We start from the raw sequence: 18564 nt of genomic DNA on the forward strand, positions 1-18564 counted from the left end.
TCAGTCTTCTGTGAGCAAGCAGATTTCTTCTTGTGAGGCTTCTTCTTTTCTTCCTCTGAGAAAGACTCTCTTTTTAGGCTGTTGATTGTCCTTTTGCTCTTAGGATTGCTGCAGTGGGGGAGAACGAAGTGGGGCTCGTAAGTGCAGAGAATGCCTCTGCTTTGTCCTTGGCTTTATTTATTAGGTGAAGGCTTATCTGCATGCAGTGACTGGCTTTCCTGGCTGTTTTTCTGGCTGACTTTTGGAGAATTGTGTGATGAGCTGCCAGGAACCTGGTATCTGTCCATTTCAGTCAGTCAGTCATATAGCATACGTCACTTAATAACTTTGGGAAGCAGCCGCAGGCTCTTAACAGTAGAGTCTAATGCTGCAGCTATGTTTAGATCAGATTTAGGTGTTTGCCTCTTGAATGCTCTGTGCGTGTTATTGGCACTCTGCTCGGTGGCATCGTAGTCTTATGAGATAATGAAGATTTGTTTTTAAATTTAGAAAAAATATATTTTTCCTAATTTTTTGTAGTGCTTGTGTGTCTGCATTCATAGGTTGTCTCTAAAGAAGTGCTTAGCAGTGATGGCCTAAGTGTTTTTTGTGCTTCTCTTGCTCACTTTTCATCCCTTTGCTATCTCCTCATTTGGGCTGAGGACAGCATGGCCACGTTTGTGTGGTCCAGGTCACAAAACTGACCTGGATTCCATTAACCTTAAAACCAAAAAAAAAAAACGCCTGCTCTTTGCTGGGTTATGATGACCTGCTTCATTGCCCAGTCTTGTTTGTTGAACAGCCATACAAATAATACAAATTAATACATTCTCTTTCTCAAATACTGAAGAAACAACATGCGTTGGGAACCCAACAGTTAATGGAAAGGAGAGTGAGTGCTGCTTGTGCCAGCATTTCTGCTGAAAGAGATGCTTGTCAAGCTAACCCTACAAAGGATTTTTCTAGATTATATGTTTGCTTTTTCCTACATTTACAAATATATATTTTCTTTTTCTCTTCCTTCTAGCCTAACAATATGTCCCCAGTATCATAGTGCCTTGGCAATTAAAAAGCAATGAAAGGGATATGGTAGCTGGCTGTTAAAGAACCAAAACATGAGATTTTTCTCCTGGGTTTTGTGTGCGCATGCATATTTGTAGCTGATCAGTCATTCTATCCTGAATTAACACTTTCTCAAGAAGAAAATGAGTACTCATCTTAGCATATCCATCTTAAGATAAATAAACTCACAGCTGGAAAGGATTTCCCTGCTGATTAATCTAAATAACCACAGGTCACCCTTTCCCTGCAGTATGATTTCTGACAGCATGCCTAACTGACAGTATATTTCATCTTCCTAATATTCTGGTTGTGATTTTTCTTTTTTTCTTTTTTCTTTTTTTTTTTTTTTGTCTGAAGTAAGGAAAATGCAAAATGTATGCACTGAACGTAAAACGATCAGGGGAATGTAGAACTCCAGAGTTGGTAGTTGTGCAGCCTTTGGCGGATATCATATAAAACCTGCTGTTCTAGCGTACTAGAAGATACAAGAGAGTAAGTGTAATTACTAGATAGGTAAGCATTAGAATATCTTATAAGAAAAATAAGAAGGGCATACTACTTTGTGTTACTGACACTGTTATTAAAATATTTTACCTTGCTCTGGTATTCATATTCTACAAAAGATGTTCTGGATGGCTCTGAAAAGCCATGATTAGAATTCCTCTGAAAACAAGGTTAAGCCAATTAATTTAGCAAAGATGAAGATCAGACCATGAGCAAGTCACCTATTAATAGAATCCATGTTAGGAAGAGATTTTTGATAGTAGACCATCTTTTAATCTGAGGAGAAAACAAAACAAAGTAGTGCCTGAAGCTCTACAGATTCGAACCAGAAATAAGAGTAGACAGTGTAACCAGAGAGATCAGCAATCATCGGAGCAATGCCATGGAGGATATAGTTTTCAATTTTTTTCAGCTTGTGAATTCTTGAAATGTTTTTCAGTAGAGTGTATGCACTGCTTTTCACTAAACGTTGTTCTCTTGACAAGGTGCTTGCTTTTCTTTGCTATCTTTCCCAGATCCCCAGGTGTTGACTAACCTAAGGACATGAGTTCTTAATTGCTAACACACATTAAGTAAAAATGTACCCTTTTCTGAAAAGTATACCTAATGGAGGAATTACTGGTTAGGACCCTGTGACCTGTGTTGCACAGAAGTAGAACGAGGTTATTCTAATGGCCTCTCCTTATCCTCAAATGCATTAATATTTGTGCGGAGTTCTTTCTTTATTTACAAAGTACTCTTTGCTATCACTGTGGCAAAGCTTTTTCTCTCTGCTCCTTACTACAGGTCCCTCAGTCAGGAACATCCAACGTTTTCTTGGTCCCCTAAAAGCTTGAAGGTTTTTTTCATTTGCTTGTGATACTTTCAGGTTGTTCCCTCTCCCCTATTTCCTCACTTCCCCCCCCCCCTTTTTTGTTTCTTTCCTTCTTTGTTTCTTCCCTCCCCCCCCCCCCAACATTTCATTTGGGATCAGTTATTATTTCTGGGTTTGACCTGGAATTTTCAGAGTCAGGATGTCGCTTCAGGTTGAATTTTTGCTGTAGTTGGAAGAAGATGGTGCAACTGCTGTTATTTTGTCCTGTAAGTGGGTTATCAGACCCTGCAAAGGAGGTCTCATCTTTCCTTTCCAAGGGTGTGTAGCAAAGCAGAAAGACGCGTTTGAAAATTAAGTGTAAATTTGATCCAAGTGAGGCCTAGAAACAATTCATCCTGCTGGGCAGCTGGTAGGGTTATTACAGCCTCTGTTAAGTTTGTGTAACATGGAAAGCACATTTCGTTTACAGCTAGAGATTCAATGTGAATTTTTGTTTTCGTACTTCCTCTTCCCACCAAAGACAGATACAGGTACCAAACAGGCTAAAAATAGATAGTTGGCTATACGTGCACAAACTTTAGAATGGACTTCCCTCCCTCCCTTATATTGTTTTAGTTAAAAATTACCTAGGTAGTTGGCTTTACTTTCTTTCTGATAAATAAACCTGTAATACTTGTAGCTGTGCTCATCATGATTTACAGAAAAGGGCAAATTTTAATTGCTAAGATAAATTGCTGTTCTGTGACTCAGCAAGCACATTAAATACCTTTGCTACTTGCGCAGTGCAAAGAATAGGTTTTTAGAATTAGCTAAGCAAAGAAATCTTTCAAACCAGTGATCATATCTCTATGGCTCTGGTTGTCAGAAAATTAAGACTTTAAGAGTTGACAGAATATGTGGTGTCATTACCCCCTTTAAAAACAAAATATTTTCTGGACAGATTGGAAGAAAAGAAAAAAAAATCAGTTCTCCTTCTGGAGCTGCTCTTGACATGTTTCTTGGAAGTTGTTTATGTAAGTGAAGCTGTCTGGTCTCACAGAGATCTTTTCAATCACGTTTGGGTGCACTCTGTGGGACAGCGTGTCTCACATGAATGCTTCTGTATAGGAAGGTGAAAGAACAGAGTGTAATTCCTGTCTCTAGTGCTTATTTGTCTTTAGTGCCATACGTATTAAAACCTACATACTATATTAATTTATATAGTTAATAATAAATAACCAATATATAATTTTTCTGTACGTGTGCGGAGTGCACATGTGCAGGAATGTCTTGAGATTCCATATACGATTTCTTAGTAAATTCTCCAAATATTTGCAGATAGTGTAATAAATGAGATCATTATACAATATTTTCTTTACATGGAGGAAGGCCCATGGGCCTTGTACAGGTTTAGTCTTGCAAGCGGTTTCAAAATGCCATTCATCTTTACATATATTTCTTTACACAGCAATTCTAAGTTGGTGTTTCTTACTCTTGCAGTGCTTACCAAATGAACATTTTAAAAAAATTTAGCCAAAAAAGAACCGTAGAGCACTCTACTGCTCAGAAGAAGCTGTATCTCCTTTTTTCTTTGACTCTAGTTAAACTGTCACTGGAAGGTAATGAAGTTTTGGCAATACGCTATTAAAACCGGATGTGCTTAGCTAAAAAGAAGCTGTATTTTATAAGTTTATTTTGATAGCCTGTAGGTGGAAAGAACAGTTGAGCTCACACTTCTCAAAATATCAGTTGATTGCTGTACAGTACCTGTTTGTCTGTCTTCTGATTGGGTAGAGCTGTTGCTGGGCTGATATTGTTTTGACCAAAATTAGAAAGTCAATATAAACGAGTCAGACTAGACTGCCTGCTTTTTTCAGTTCTCTCTTCTGATTCATCAGTTGTTTGTTTCACATTCTTACAGCCCTTGTGAATTGGGGATTGCGCCAGCAAAGGTGGAAGCTCTTAGTGGTTAGTCAGTAGGAACGTTCATAAAAAATTTGTCTTGATGGCATTTAGATGCAAGCAAAAATAATGATGCCTCGTTAAAAAAAAAAAAGAAAAGAAAAGAAAAGAAATGGGTCCTACAGAGCAATTGTGTTAAATATATGGATGAGAGAACCTATTCCTGTCTTAGGAGACCGCCTGCTTCACTAATTCAGGAATAGCATTCATCTTCTGGACCTTAAGTGGATGTTGCTACCAGTGTCTTGTGGCAGAGGCTTGACACCTGAGATTTATTGGTGAAGTCATGTATGAAAGTACAGAGGGATTCACTGGTTACCTTCAGTATTAATATGTATACTTTAACAAGTTGGACTGTGCCTGGTTAATTTATGTTATTAATACCATGTAGGATTAGACTAACTGTGTACGTTATTGTTGTATTTGAAGAAAGATACCATGTAAATTGTTTACCAAAATGCTGAGTTATGTGCAAGTACAGCAGTTTAGCAGCTAAGGAGAGACTTTTGTGCCGTATTTGAAAAAACAGTGTTACTTTACTTGTACTGTTAAGATAAAACCTATGGACTTTTCTCTTTGGAAATGAGTAGGTTCTGATGCCAGTGACAAGGAGGGAAATATGTTATTCTGTTTATACTGGGATTACTTCAGACTTTCAGATTTGTTTTTTTTCCTTCCATACAGGTGAGTAAGAAAAAGATGGGGATGTTATTGAAGGCCAGTTCAAGTAAGATCAGCTTCTGTTGCCAAAAAACTGTTCTATCTCAGTATGTCCAAAGTGAAACAATGAGAGATATAGTGCTATATTCCACTAAAGGGCAGGAATAAGAGTGCTTCAAGAGATCAGCTTGGTTAAATCATGCAATCTCGAGATAACATAAAATTAGAAAGCAGGTCTCATTTTCCAATAAGAATAAAAGAGTTGCAAGAAGATGTAAAATCAAAAGCAGAAAAAACAGAGCACAAAATGAGATGCAACTAGAAAGGGACTTGAAAAGGAAGAGAAGAAGTGTCTATGGTATATTAATAGTAAGAAGACAATAAGGAAATAACTGCTGCAGTTTTCAGAAGAGGTTGAAAATTATTGACAGATGATACTGTGAATATTGAAGAGCGGAATGCCTTTTTTCCTCCTTTTTCTGAAAGGCTTGAGTATGATCAAATGACTAACCCCTATTGCAGCCTGAGTTCTTTTATCGCTAAAGAATGAACTAGAGTACGCTTAAGCATCTTCAGCACAGCTAGGCCTGATCAAATTTACTCTTTGGTACTTATAAAAGGGCTAAAAGGGGTAATGTCTCTGGAGTTTTTGAGAAGCCGTGTATGATGGCATGGTTGTATGTCACCTCCCTAGAAAAAGGAGAAAGGGGAGGAATGGGGGAATAATACACCAGTCAATTTAGATGAAGTTTCTGTTGAAAATCCAGAACGCATACTTCGGCTATCTATAAGCAATTGGACTTAAGAAGGAGATAAGTAAGAGCTAACACAGATTTAACAGTAACAAATCAAGGTGAAGTAGTTTATCTTCTATAGCAGGCAACAGATTTAATGAATTTCAACACTTAAGATTGCTCAAAACCTTTTGAAGACTAATATGGCCTAGAGAAAAGGGGAAAGTGGTCTATGGCCGTCACAGCTGGCATTTGCTTGCTTGAAAGATTAGTAAGCTCTGGCTCATATGATTGTTCTAGTTATATAAAGATTACTGTGGACTTGATAAAAATAGATTACCTATACTAAACATCTCATTAGTAATTACTGCAGTGCTGTGCTAGGCCTATCTGTCAACTGTTTTTCATTTCTTCTCTAAGCTGGGTTATGAAAAATAACATACTTTTTTCCTAGTTGCCTTATTTAGCATTCCTTCAGGTATTTTGGACCTGTTAACTGAATTGTAAAGCAAATGAAATACCTTCTTCTTAAGCAGCTAATAGCTTCTAATTGTTTCCCTTGTAATATGATTTATTTATTTTATTGCAGGATTTGGTTGTCCGTATTGTCTTCATTCTTGGGAATTTAACAGCAAAGAGTAACCAGGCTCGCGAACAATTTTTTAAAGAAAAAGGAAGCGTTAGCACACTGATGTCATTATTCGAAACCTACTGTGAACTTGATTTGAATGCAAAAAAATGGAACCATGAAAGAGGAGCAGAAGAAAACAAAAACCAAAAACATCCTTCAGAAGCAGAAGATGTTCTTATAAAGCTGATAAGAGTGCTGGCCAATCTCTCAGTTCATCCCAGCGTAGGAGCAGCTCTGGCAGCTGCTAATCATGTTGTGGAATTACTTGTTATGGTACTAGGTAATAAAACCTGCATGGTGTGCGTTATGTTTGTTCAGTCTATATGGAAAGATATCCATTCAAGATTTCACTTAACCTTCTTACTTAGAGTGAGCCGTAACCAAATTGGTCCTGTTAGGTAAACCAATGGTTTGCTAAAACAAAGTCAGTCTGCTGATCCTCATAAACTGCACTATGTAGAAAGCCTGTCCGAGACAGTGGAAGCATTGCTTCTTCAGTACTGACTTTTCAGTGTCTAGGGGAAAGAGGCTGTGAAAGCGTTTCATTCAGTGGTAAGATTTGCAGATTTGGTCATTAAGGATAAGCAAACTAGAATTTTATTTTAAATATGTCTCGCTCTGAGAGTTCATATTATAAGAGGCATCTGTTCTTATCAAATGCTATATAAATGTAATGGGTTTTCTGTTTTTAAGGTTTGCAGTTTTTGTGACTATTCTGAATTGAGTTTTTTTTTTTTCTTCCACTTTCACCTATTACTTTTAGCCTCCACCAAAAACTTCCTGTCTTTTTTTTTTTTTTTTTTTTTTTGAGGTTTGCAACCTTCATCTCTTTTTGGGTGGGAGGTATTATCACTTTCCCTCCAACCTGGGGTTTAGGACTGCAGTTCCTTACCACTCTCTGTTCCCTTTATAAATTTAATTGTAGGCTAGGGCTGGGGAGTCTTCTCCCAGTAACTGACTTCAGCAGTGGTGAGATAACTTTCACAGAACTCGGTATTTTTTAGTATATGATGAGAACATTAAATATTATGTAAAAATAATCAACCTACTTGTGTGCTAGCTTAGCTGTGTTACCCACCAGGCCTGTGGGATTCCAGATACAGACAGCCAAGTGCATAGATTCTTTCTTATACCCTTTGAGAGTTTCCCAGGTGAGAAGGATCTTAATCTTTTTTTAAGGGCTTGTGAGCCTCACATCTTGTCTCCGGCCCCCTCCCTTCTTCCTGAGCACCGTTTCAATTTGTTTCTCACAAAATATTCTCTCTCCCTATGAACTAAACCTCTCTTTTAATTCCTTCACCCTTGGTTTCTGAGGCATCCTGAACCAGATGAGTCAGTATAACCAATTTTTAGACTTACCAGTGTACCAGGAAATTTGACGTTGATTAACATTCCTTCTGTCAGGAACTCTTAAGAGAGAGAATGTTTCAAATATTGTTAAAGTGGTGGGATTTTTTTTTTTTTTAAATGTGTCATAGAATCTGACATCTCAGTGTAATAGTCTCTGGTATCTTTCTCTGTCAGCAGTCTGATAGCACAGGCCTGTTCGTGCACACCGACTCTTTTCAGTTCTTTTCAGCGACTTTATCCAGAAGGGAAAGTTTGAGAGTCCATGAGAGAAGTTTGAATGAGATTGAATTTTTGAATTTTAAGAGTACTGGTCCAGTTGATTGAAGCAGCGGCCATGTTACCACAGCTTTAACCCTTTATGGGTCTGGCAGATTGGGAAGTGTGTAGCTGTCCTAGTTCCGCAATCATGTGACCTATGAGTTGTAATACCTTTCTAAGTTTGACTGATGTCATATACCTATACATATATATTTTTTTCAATATCAGAATACAAGTCAGTTGCTGACTGTGAGGAGCTGGTTATCAATGCTGCAGCAGCAATCAACAATTTATCCTACTACCGAGTAAGGAGTTCTGCAGTTGAAGACAAGAAGCTACATATTGCGGAAAGTAAGGACTTTTAAGTCAGTACCTTTTGTCTAGATTTTTTGAAAGTGGAAGTTATGTGTGGTGGACTTTGACACTACAGAAATTAAAGACACTGATAGTATTTTATGGTATTGTAGTGCAGGAATAAAAGTTTCATAAATTCTTCCCATAGCAATTTCGAATTCTTTTGCACCATAATTCTGTGACTTGTGTGGAAATATTTGGATGGTTGACCAAAATTCTTCTTTTTCCTCCCCCCAAGTGATTTACCATGTTGTTTTCTGCATAGCAGCTTTTGCTAGGCTTGTTCAAAATCCATATGCCTGAACCAAAGTAATCATGTTGCTTTTTACATCTAATCTGAGCTACTTCATGTATGGTAAGATTTTTTTTTTTAATCTTCTTACTACCTTCTAGACCTCCAACTCAGATTTATATCTGCAACATATTTATTTCTGGCTTAGAAATCCTTTGCCAGTGTAGGAATGGTGTGAGTCCCTCCCACCTGTCAATAAGGATAATAATCACATTTTAGTGATGTGTAGGAGCTGCATCTGAGTTCTGGTTCCATTGTGTTAGTGTTATATAAAAGATAGAGAGCTTCTGCCTTGAATGCCTTACTCTCTAACTAGATGAGATGTGGGGGAGAGAGAGAGAGGCTGAGGTTTGCTCAGCAGGCACAAGTGAGGAATAGGAAAAAATATTCTGTCTCTCAACCTAGTGCCCTGACTGCTTGATGTTACTTACTTCCTTGCTAGGTAACAGTTCTGCTGTTGTGTCATGAGTCATTTTATTCCCCATAAGCCAGCTACCTCTTAATGCCAGTTGGAGAAGTATGAAAAACTTACTTTATCATAGACAATGCCTTACTCCTCTCCCTTCCACTCTCCTTCTCCTATTTTTATTGTTAGTGTGTGGTGTCAGTCCCATCAGCTTTCCTCTATCTGAACTAGAGGAAGATCAAGAAAACCTTTTGACGAAAAACCATCAGGTTTCTTCCTGCATTTTGAGAATACTTGCAAGTGGGTGGATCTCAAAGACAAAAAAATAATCATTTCACATGTCTCTTCAAGACAATTCAAAGCATGTTCGGTATCGCAGCATTCAAAGAAGGAAATGATGGGAATGAAGGCCATGTCTTTTCTCTCTCTTTTATTTTTATTTTTTTTTATTTTTATTTTTTTTCCTCCTCTTTCTTCTCTGTGGTGGAAGGATTAAGGGTTCACTGTTCGAGTCATTTACATGATGGATTGATTTCAGTCGTTCCCTTCTTCATCACAGAAGACTGGGAAACATGATTTCCATATCACTCCCTTGCCATGCACAAAAACTTACATGATGGTTCCCCTTCCTAGGGAGTGCTGAAGTCTTTGTTTCTGGTGAAGTTACATGCTACTGGTATGTGAAACTGCTGAGCAACAAAGCAGCAAGCAAGCAAATGCTTCAGACCAGGAGCAATATTAAGTAGCTCTTCAGAGAAAATGTATTTGCCTGTTACAGCGGCCCTAGGAGAAAGTAGGACTAATGTCAGCAAATTGTTTGAGTTTAAGGAGACTTCCTACCATAAAGCCCTCTGTTGAGGGTCTAATCACTTCTCTCATACACTACAGCATATTTTTTCTTCTTTATCTTCCTGGATTTTCACATGAGCCTACTCAAAACTGTATAGCAAAAGTGTTGTCCATTATTACAAAACTGTGCTTAGGCTATCTTCATAACTCCTCAACAGTTCCTTCTCTTTTAGCCTTCTCCTCGGAGCTCTATGTTTCATCTTCAAAGCCTCACACAATTTAGCTGTTGTTCTACCATCTGTTCGCCTCCTTCACTGCAACCAGAGAGATGACTGTTCACATTTATTACATTTATTTGTTGCTGCTTCCATTCTGATATTTATTGATAAAAAAGCCAAGCATGTGTCTGTGATGTAAAAGTAATTGTTTTTATTTCATTTCTCTACAAACCAATAGTTCTTTTAAAGCTGTTAATGAGCAACAGTATGGATGGAGTTGTGGAGGCTGTAAGAGTCTTTGGCAATCTTTCCCAGTATCATGAGATATGTGACTTCATCATACAGAAAAAGAGTGAGTTACTTTTGCATTTGTAGGAATGCAGTTTTTCAATGTCCATAGTTCTAAAAAAAAAGATTAGTAATCAGCTGTCACAGTTGAAGGACAAGAACAATCTTACCTCATTGTAAATGATGCAAATCTTAGAATCAAATAGCAGTCATTATAAACACATTTTTTTTCAGTTTCATTAAAATGGAAATAATTGGAGTAGGAAAAATGCCTTTATGAAGGCAAATGCTACAAAGAACTATTTTTCCTCAAAATAATAATTTTTAAATTTCCATTCACTCTGTCTATTCCTCAAGTCCTACAGATAAGTAGTGATTTGAAATGAAATGAAAATCCAACTTAACTCTCATTTAGGTTCATAATTACAAGTTTTTGATTCTCATTTTGATAGTTTATAGTACTTTGTAACATGCTTTTAAGACGTTTGACTACCTCAGCAAATGTACCTCCTATTTGCCTCTGGGTAAAGTAGTTTACGAGCCTTTTCAAGTGCTTTTCCTTTTAGTGTCTGAAGAGCTTTGGGTAACATGGCAGCTCCTTGCTGTCTAGAAGTAGTGTGTTATAAAAGTTTGTTTAAACATCAGTTTACTATAAGTTTTTTGCATCTGTCTGTTGGTGCTCAAAGTGAGGTGATATGCCAGAATATATAACCCCTTCTTTCAAGGGCAGATGTATCGCTGCTTTTGGAGGAGAAGGGCCTCTATAAGCAGTGGAAGAACTGATACTGGGTAGCTGGTTGCTAATGAGCTGTCTCAGTTGGAGGGTAGAATTTTCCAACTTGGAGAGGCCATGCTGTTGGAGCGCTGAGCTCAGAAAGAGCCGAGAGGCTGCCTCTCTGCTAGGAAAGACTGACTCCATTGCTGGGGCTGTCTTCCACTCCGTATGGACTTCAGAGTCCAGCAAGCGCTGCAACATGCAGCAAGTCTGGAACCATTTGCTTCTTGCCTGTGTCTTGCAGGAGTCTCGGGCTGCAACAGTCCTGCTGGACTTGACGCAGTCTAAGACAGCTTGGTGAATGCCAAGTGCTAAATCCACACAGCTTCTGCTGAATGTGCTCTTGAAGGGAGAGTGATACTTTGGAGAAATAAGCTTTAATCCAGTTTGGTCATATTATCTCTTCTAACTGAATCTTCATATTACCTTGGTGTGTTTTTATGGCTAGTTAGAACGTTGTCGTTTTTGAACTGAAGAAACTGGTGTTCAGCATGGTGTAATGGCTGGTACTGTCTCCTGTGCCTATTCTGGCAACTTCACAGCAATAGGCTGCCACGTTAAGTTTTTGGGTAGTGTATCCTGATTCAGTGAAACACATTTGACTACTTTCTATGTATACATGTTCAATTAGTGTGTTGTAATGCCACTTGTATCATAAGTCCATCTTCTCAGTAACTTTGTTTCCTTCCTTACAATCCAGTTTACAAGTTCATGATTGCTTTACTTGATGCCAAGAATCAAGATGTCTGCTTTTCTGCCTGTGGAGTTCTGCTCAATATCACTGTAGATAAGAATAAACGAGCTCTCCTGAAAGAAGAGGGAGGAATTAGGAAGTAAGTCCCTGAATACATTTACAAAAAACACAAGTTCCAGAAGTGTGGACTAGGGATTTCAGGCAGATTCTGTCCCTCTGGGGCCAATAACTTGTAAAAGGGATACATACTGAATAAATATGCATAATATTCTTCAAGAGAGCTTCATATTCTTCCATCATTTTTTGGGGAAAGCATTATAGAGTGTTTGATCTACTGCATCACCAAAAACCATGGAATACGCTCCCAAAGATCCCTGTGATGCATACAGCAGAGGAGAGTACCGTACAACACAGTAACTAAGACGTGACTTTGCAGTAGCTGCCTATGTATGCTTAACTTAACTGGATCCTATGAGGGCGAAATCTGCAGTTAATAGACGCCATTAGTGTGCATGTTGCAAGCATGAAGATTACTTCAGGAACTCTTTTACCTTGTATGATCTCTTGCAATTTTTGTGACTACTAAGTTGTAGCTATCCAAGAGTACTGCTGGGAGAACTATGTGTTGTGGCCATGTTCAGCACAGAATAGCTTCTGGATCTCCTCTAAAGCACTTATATCATAAGTGGTATTAGATCTTGAAAAACTGCTGTGGATACAACGCTTGTGGCTTTGATGTTCAGTTAATAGCGGATCCAGTTTAATTGGAGCAACATAAAAGATCTTATTCTGATGCTTGTAAAGTTGTTGATACAACCCATGTTTATGAAACAATGTGCCTAACTTTGAAATGCTTTCAGGTTCATACACCATACAATTACTTCTTTTATGCAGTGTAAACAGGGCATAGTGTGTGTATACATGTTTAGTTAGTATGTCTTTCCTTCCCATGTTCTGTTTATTTTGCAAAATTTGAAAGTTGAAAAACAAAAATAAATTGCAGGCTAATTGAAAAATAAATGTGAGAAATTTCTGTAACACAGGATTTTCTGTGTGCTTTCTGAAAATTTTTGTGGAGGGAAGGAAAAATAGCAACAATATGAAAAAAATCTGCAGAATATGGAAGTGACTGTTAAGGGGGTCATCCTGACTGTGCAAAACCAGCTCTGTGGATATTTAGAAATGAGGTTATTGTACAAATATGTAGTGGCCCCGATAAAACATAGAGTTAGTCTCATCAGAGAATTAAACGTCAAAAAATTAGGGTAAGCTCTTTTCTCTCTTGCCAGCCTTCAACAGTTACTGCCTTCAGAGAGGAGAGAAGAGGCAATTGGCCTCTTTTTGGTTGCCTTTCAATTACTGATATTTTTGAACCATACCTGAATGTAATAGGTATGCTGTGTTCCCTTGATTAATCATCCCAGATTAATAAATCCCAGATTGATAAATCTCCCAGTAAATTAGGGAAGGGAGAGAACGTGGGGGTCACGCAGTGAGAAAGAGAACAGCAGTCAAAGGATTACTATTGGAGAGATCATGAGGGACAGCAGGTGAAGAATAACGTTCAGTCCTGCTGTCCCAGGACTTGTAAATACTGCTGTTTGGTTATGTGAACACTTTATGTAAGTTGGTGCAGGCATTTAATTTCAGAGTCCTGTTTATGATATCAGTAGACTGCATTTGGTGTCTGCAAGGAAGTGACACATTGGGAGAAAGGTTAAGAATTAATAGTCCTTAATAAAACTGGCACTTTTGAGAGGAATCAATTGGGAACGCAGGTTGAAGGATTACAACGAAAGAAGGGACAAGATCTGCAGAATGGGTGAGACTTCAGTGAATGTAACATGCAATTCTCTGAGTCGTGGAAATAGCGATAACATCTGTTTTCTTTTGGATTTATGTCTTCTGGTTACATTCTCTGATATGTTAATAAGCTGGAAGTTCTGACTGAAACCTTTTCTTAATTCATATCATCTCATTCCTGGGTGGACTCTTAGTGCCTGATAAGGTTTGGTTCATGCTGCAGTTTCTCTTCTAGTGGTACTACAGATTAGGGCCAGTCACAGATTGTCATGACATTTGTTGGAATTTATTATATTTGAGATACTAAACTTTTACGTTTTTACTTTATGTTTTTAAAATATTTTTGAGATGGTTAAATGAAACGATGATGAAATGAAACGATGACTGAAATTGGTCAGTTGGGTTCAAAAGTTATTGGAGGTGGGCAGGCAGGCATATATGCGTATATAGACAAAAGGCATGTTCACATCCTCAGGGAGCTAGACTAAATGAAAGAGGGAAAGTTCCCGAGGAAAAGAGAAGTATCTTAAGTTTATTAATGTAGATTTTTCTGGAACCATTCATGGAACCTGTACTCGTTTCTAGGCTGCCTTGGTTTTGAAGGGCTCAAGAGCATTGAGCAAAACACTGTTTTTTGTTTGATTTTGACAGGTTGGTTGACTGTTTACAAGACTTTGGGCCAGCAGACTGGCAGCTGGCTTGTCTGATATGCAAAACGCTGTGGAACTACAGTGAAAACATCACAAGTGCAGCCTCATGCTTTGGAGAAGATACCAACACACTTCTAGAGCTGCTCACATCACTCTTGGGTGAGATTTACAACCGTAGTGTCTTTTTCTTAGTAAGAGAAATTGAAGGAGAAAATCAAGCAGTACTGTTTGGGTGGAAGCGCGGCTTAAAGGGGTTGGCCAGCAGATATTATGGCCATTCAGCATGTTGCCTCAGGTTTTACAGATTGCCAAGGTGGAATTGGCTGCTGTCACTCCTGCTCCAGTTTGTCCCCTTAGCATGCCAGTAACGCTTTCCACCAGCTGCCTCTTTGCATGCTTGAGCCAACTACCCTGTAGACTTTCGATGCAAACCATACTTTTCACTGGATGTGGGCCCTGCTGGCCTCAAAAGTAATTGCAGGGGTTTACAGAAGCAGCAGCTCTGCTTTGATGCCGCTGGTTACTGCGCAAAACAGGCAGCCTGGGAGTGTGGCGATTCCCCTCAGCTGGAGGCCACATGGTGCAGAGCTGGCTGCAGGTGATAAGGGTCCTGTGGCTGGCTGCCCTTCTTCTCTCACCACGGTCTCCCCGTGTGCAAGGATATCCTTAAAATTTCACATCTTCTCCCTGAAGACGAGGAGGGTAAAAATACAGGTTGGAAGGTGCCTGCAAGTGAGTGTTAGGGCTGTGCTTTACTCACCCAGTTGACTCTTTTCATCTGCACATTTATGTTACACAGCGATTACACTCTGTAAAATCCAAAGGTAATAGTTCCATAGTCGCTATATTTAATCTTCCTGCTCTAGTTTATGAGCACTGCTTTGGCTCTGATTTTACTTTGGATATGTCATTTGCAATTACCTTTTTTAAAAAAAAAGAACTTTAAAATTTAAATGAAATTGAAGCAAGCCTTAACTGATTTTACTTTGTTTTTAATTGAAAATTTACCAAAGATTTATGCTTGTTGTGGGGAAGACTGCATGTTAGTCAGAAAGTGAAAGTCCCCCTAGTCTGTTTTGTGCTTTGTTTGGACAGTTAAAAAAGTGGGTGGTTTTGTGATAATACTCAACATTTTAAGATCATTAGTGTCCTGTTTAACATGCTGCAAAAGAACTATAAACAATCAAGTCACAATCATGCTTGAATTTTCTGGCATGCAGCAAAGAATATAGATCTTCATTTCAGGTAATTCTTAATGTTACTTATTTTTTCCTCTACATTTAACGCTGCTTCTCCCACCAATTAATCAGATGGCAGAGTCCAGGCTGGGTAGTAACTGGAACTTCATTAATTTGTGCCACTCATGAATTGGAAGGTCATGTATAAGTGCCAGTCCAGTTACAGGCTGATAATGATACTTAATTAAAAATGCCAGAATTATATCAGAAGGCGAGTCTTCCTGTAGAAAGAGCACATCTTACTCATCAGATCTGCTTCCTCTATGTGTTAAAAGCCAACAAATTTTTAGTAATAGCAGCTGGTTAATATTGTCCTGCATCCTCCTCCTGCCATTGTATCCAGTAAATAGCCTTGAACTGTCTTTGCTCTGATTCTATCATTCAGGAAGCAGGAGTCAACTTCTGACAGTTGGTGCACTGTACTTCAGCACCAGCACACCCTCTTTGAATGTGTAGGAAGCTGAAAAAATGGAGCGTGGGACTGCAGACACTTCAGATCACCTGCTCTCCTTAGGGCTTCCCTGTCCTCCCCGCGCCTTTTTTTTTTTTTTTTCTTCCTACCCTGGAGCAAGATGACAGAGGATATAATGAGGAATCCGATAGGGAGAGAAAACAGCCCAGAAAGGAGATTTGGGGACCAAGGAAGCCTGGACAAAAAGCGTTGTTCCTTTTTTCTCTTCCCCTGCCTGATCCCAGCAGCCTGAGATGCAGCAGCAGACTGCTCTCCAACAACACTGTCATTGGCCTTCCCTCAGGAAGAGGGATTTTAGCTGCCCTTGAGTCTCATGTCACTTTGTTGGCTCAGAGCATCTTGAGGCCAATATTTCCTTGCCCTGCACAGCAGCTTTGCCTTGACCCGTTCCCTCAGGAGCAATAGCAGAGATCAGCCTCAGTCTTGAAAACATCTTTCTGTATGGACATTCAGTGCTATTTGGTGTATAGGGCACATTTCTGTCTCCTTCCTCACTCTTTTTCCAGACTTCTCTTCTGCTCAGTTGTCCCTTCACTCTTAATTCCAGAAGATTATTTTGGGGTCTCGACACATGTCAATTCTTACAGAGCATGATTAAACTAGCTTCCAGGGCTTATGCCCCTGTCTTGCCTGGGGTTATAGGCATGGGTAGTCCTCACAGATTAAAGTCTGAACTCTAGTTTTCAGGTTTCCCTATAACATGCAGACCCAATGTTCTTGTCTTGTTCCTGGGCTTGCAGCTGGTTCATATGCTGCTTGGCCAGTGCCCAGTTTGGCTAGTTTTGAGGAGAGTCCTGAGTAAGTTAAATTATCTGAAGAAGCACAGCTTGCATGTGGGACACTGATGCTCACCAATCCCCAGGGTTGCTCAGATTCTGCTTTGGGAAATTTGCTGTTTTGGTTCAATCCGTAAGCTTCTGAACTGGTTCTGCTCCTTGTTCTTGTGGATGGCTATCGGTATCACCAGCGTCGGTGATTCCATATTTTTGGCCTACGGGCACTCCATCAACATCTGTCAGGCACAGCTGTCTAATAAAAAGGAGAAATGTCTCTTCCTGTGTGTTAGAAGATAATGAATTTGGGTATGAAAACCATTTCAGGAGCAGGCAAAGCAATTCTGCCTGAAAACAAAAACTGTAATCCCTTATCCTCCTCTTCAGGGTCTATCACTTATTTCTCTGCTGCTGAGATTAATTTTGCGAATGTTGGGGTATGGTGCCATTGATAGGCCAGGAGCCAATGGGCATGAATTGCAAGTTGCAACAATTCCAGTTAAATATTAGGAAAAAATGTTTTGCCATGTGGGTGGTCAAGCACTGGACCAGGTTGCCCAGAGAGGCTGTGGATTCTTCATCTTTGGAGAGGCTCAAAACTCAACTGGATGTGGACCAGAGCAACCTGATCTAAATTGACTCTGCTTTGGGCATGGGTTGGCCCAGGTGTCCTCCGGAGGTCCTCTCCAACCCAAATTATTCTGTGATTCATTGAATATGGATCTGATGTCTTAGGCTGGATTTTTATCTCCGATTACAGGATTTCTTCCTGCAGAGAGAGGACATGTTTCCTTCTTGAAGGAATGCTTTTTGTCTTTTTTTTATTACAAAAAGTCTCTGCTGCAAATTACATCTTCTCTTTATGCGGAGTCCCATTTTAGACTAATGTGTTTTGCCTTTGGAATCTACTTCACAATCAAGTCTCTCTGTAATTTCACTGATTGAGAAACACTCTTTTTAGTAGCATGGAGGTCAAAGTGCTGTTTGCAGTTGCTGGGAACTTTCTGTGCGGTGGTGCCCATTGCCATGTAGGAGTAATGTAATCTCTTCCTTTATAGCTGTTACAACTCGGGCCATGTGCTCCACATAAGGACCATTTCATTCTTTTAAATGTTAATAATTGCTATTTGAGTATCTTTTATTCTAAATAAAGTATGACTCCAAGTGTAGGTAACTGAAGTCTCTCTTTAGCTCCAATTTTGTCTCTTTCTTGCTGTGGATGTGCAGTAAGCTCTCTTAAGGAGTTATTTATTTAACAGATTGTGAATTTGGTGCTCTTCCGTAGTCTAGGACAAAGATAAGTCACGCTCTCCGTTGGGTGGAGGATTGTACTTTTAATTTTAGGTCAGTTTATAGCTTGAAGGCTGTCCAATATCCTTTCTCTTGAACTGTGTTAAGCTCTGGTCTTTAAAATATTTGTTCACCTTTATCAATTGTATTTGCAAAGTAGATTCCTGATTCAGGAGCATGCTTCTAGTTGCAGACTGATCTCTTTCTTCTGTAAGAGTTTGGTTTTTTGCCACATGCAACGCCCAGAAAAATGGAGGAGGAAGAACCTGTGTAAAGCCAGATGACTTCCTTTCATTCCTAACTTTTCTTCTCTCTCTATTAAGATTGTCCTATTATTTTTATTTATGAAGTGCGTGAGGAAGAGAGGACATCAGTATTATATTAATTAACATGGTCCAAGTGCTTTAGGTATGATGGCGGATATAGTTTGAAGCAGACTACACAAATCATATTAGGAAAGTGATTTGTAACAGGAAAAAACATAGCTGTAGTTAGATGAATTGGATTACTTACATTAGCAAAATTTCTGTGGATAATGTTCACACTCAGGTTTGTCTGCAGGCTAACAGTGACAATAAATGCTTGACCT

General features: G+C 39.0%; 1 protein-coding gene across 11 annotated transcripts in view; it reads left to right on the forward strand.

The window, feature by feature from the left end:
- Positions 1 to 18564, forward strand: part of ARMC2 (armadillo repeat containing 2) — a 78531-nt gene that overhangs the window by 56442 nt on the left and 3525 nt on the right. For 8 of the 11 annotated variants that reach the window (XM_068937974.1, XM_068937976.1, XM_068937978.1 and 5 more), the window contains exons 13-17: positions 6284 to 6605; positions 8162 to 8284; positions 10231 to 10344; positions 11756 to 11888; positions 14204 to 14361. In XM_068937974.1, the coding sequence (XP_068794075.1) occupies positions 6284 to 6605; positions 8162 to 8284; positions 10231 to 10344; positions 11756 to 11888; positions 14204 to 14361 (850 nt within the window). The remainder of the gene's footprint in view (positions 1 to 6283; positions 6606 to 8161; positions 8285 to 10230; positions 10345 to 11755; positions 11889 to 14203; positions 14362 to 18564) is intronic. The other 3 variants (XM_068937982.1, XM_068937983.1, XR_011140160.1) reach the window with 2 other exon arrangements.

Source organism: Struthio camelus, chromosome 3, assembly GCF_040807025.1.
Source record: "Struthio camelus isolate bStrCam1 chromosome 3, bStrCam1.hap1, whole genome shotgun sequence".
Lineage (NCBI taxonomy): Eukaryota > Metazoa > Chordata > Aves > Struthioniformes > Struthionidae > Struthio > Struthio camelus.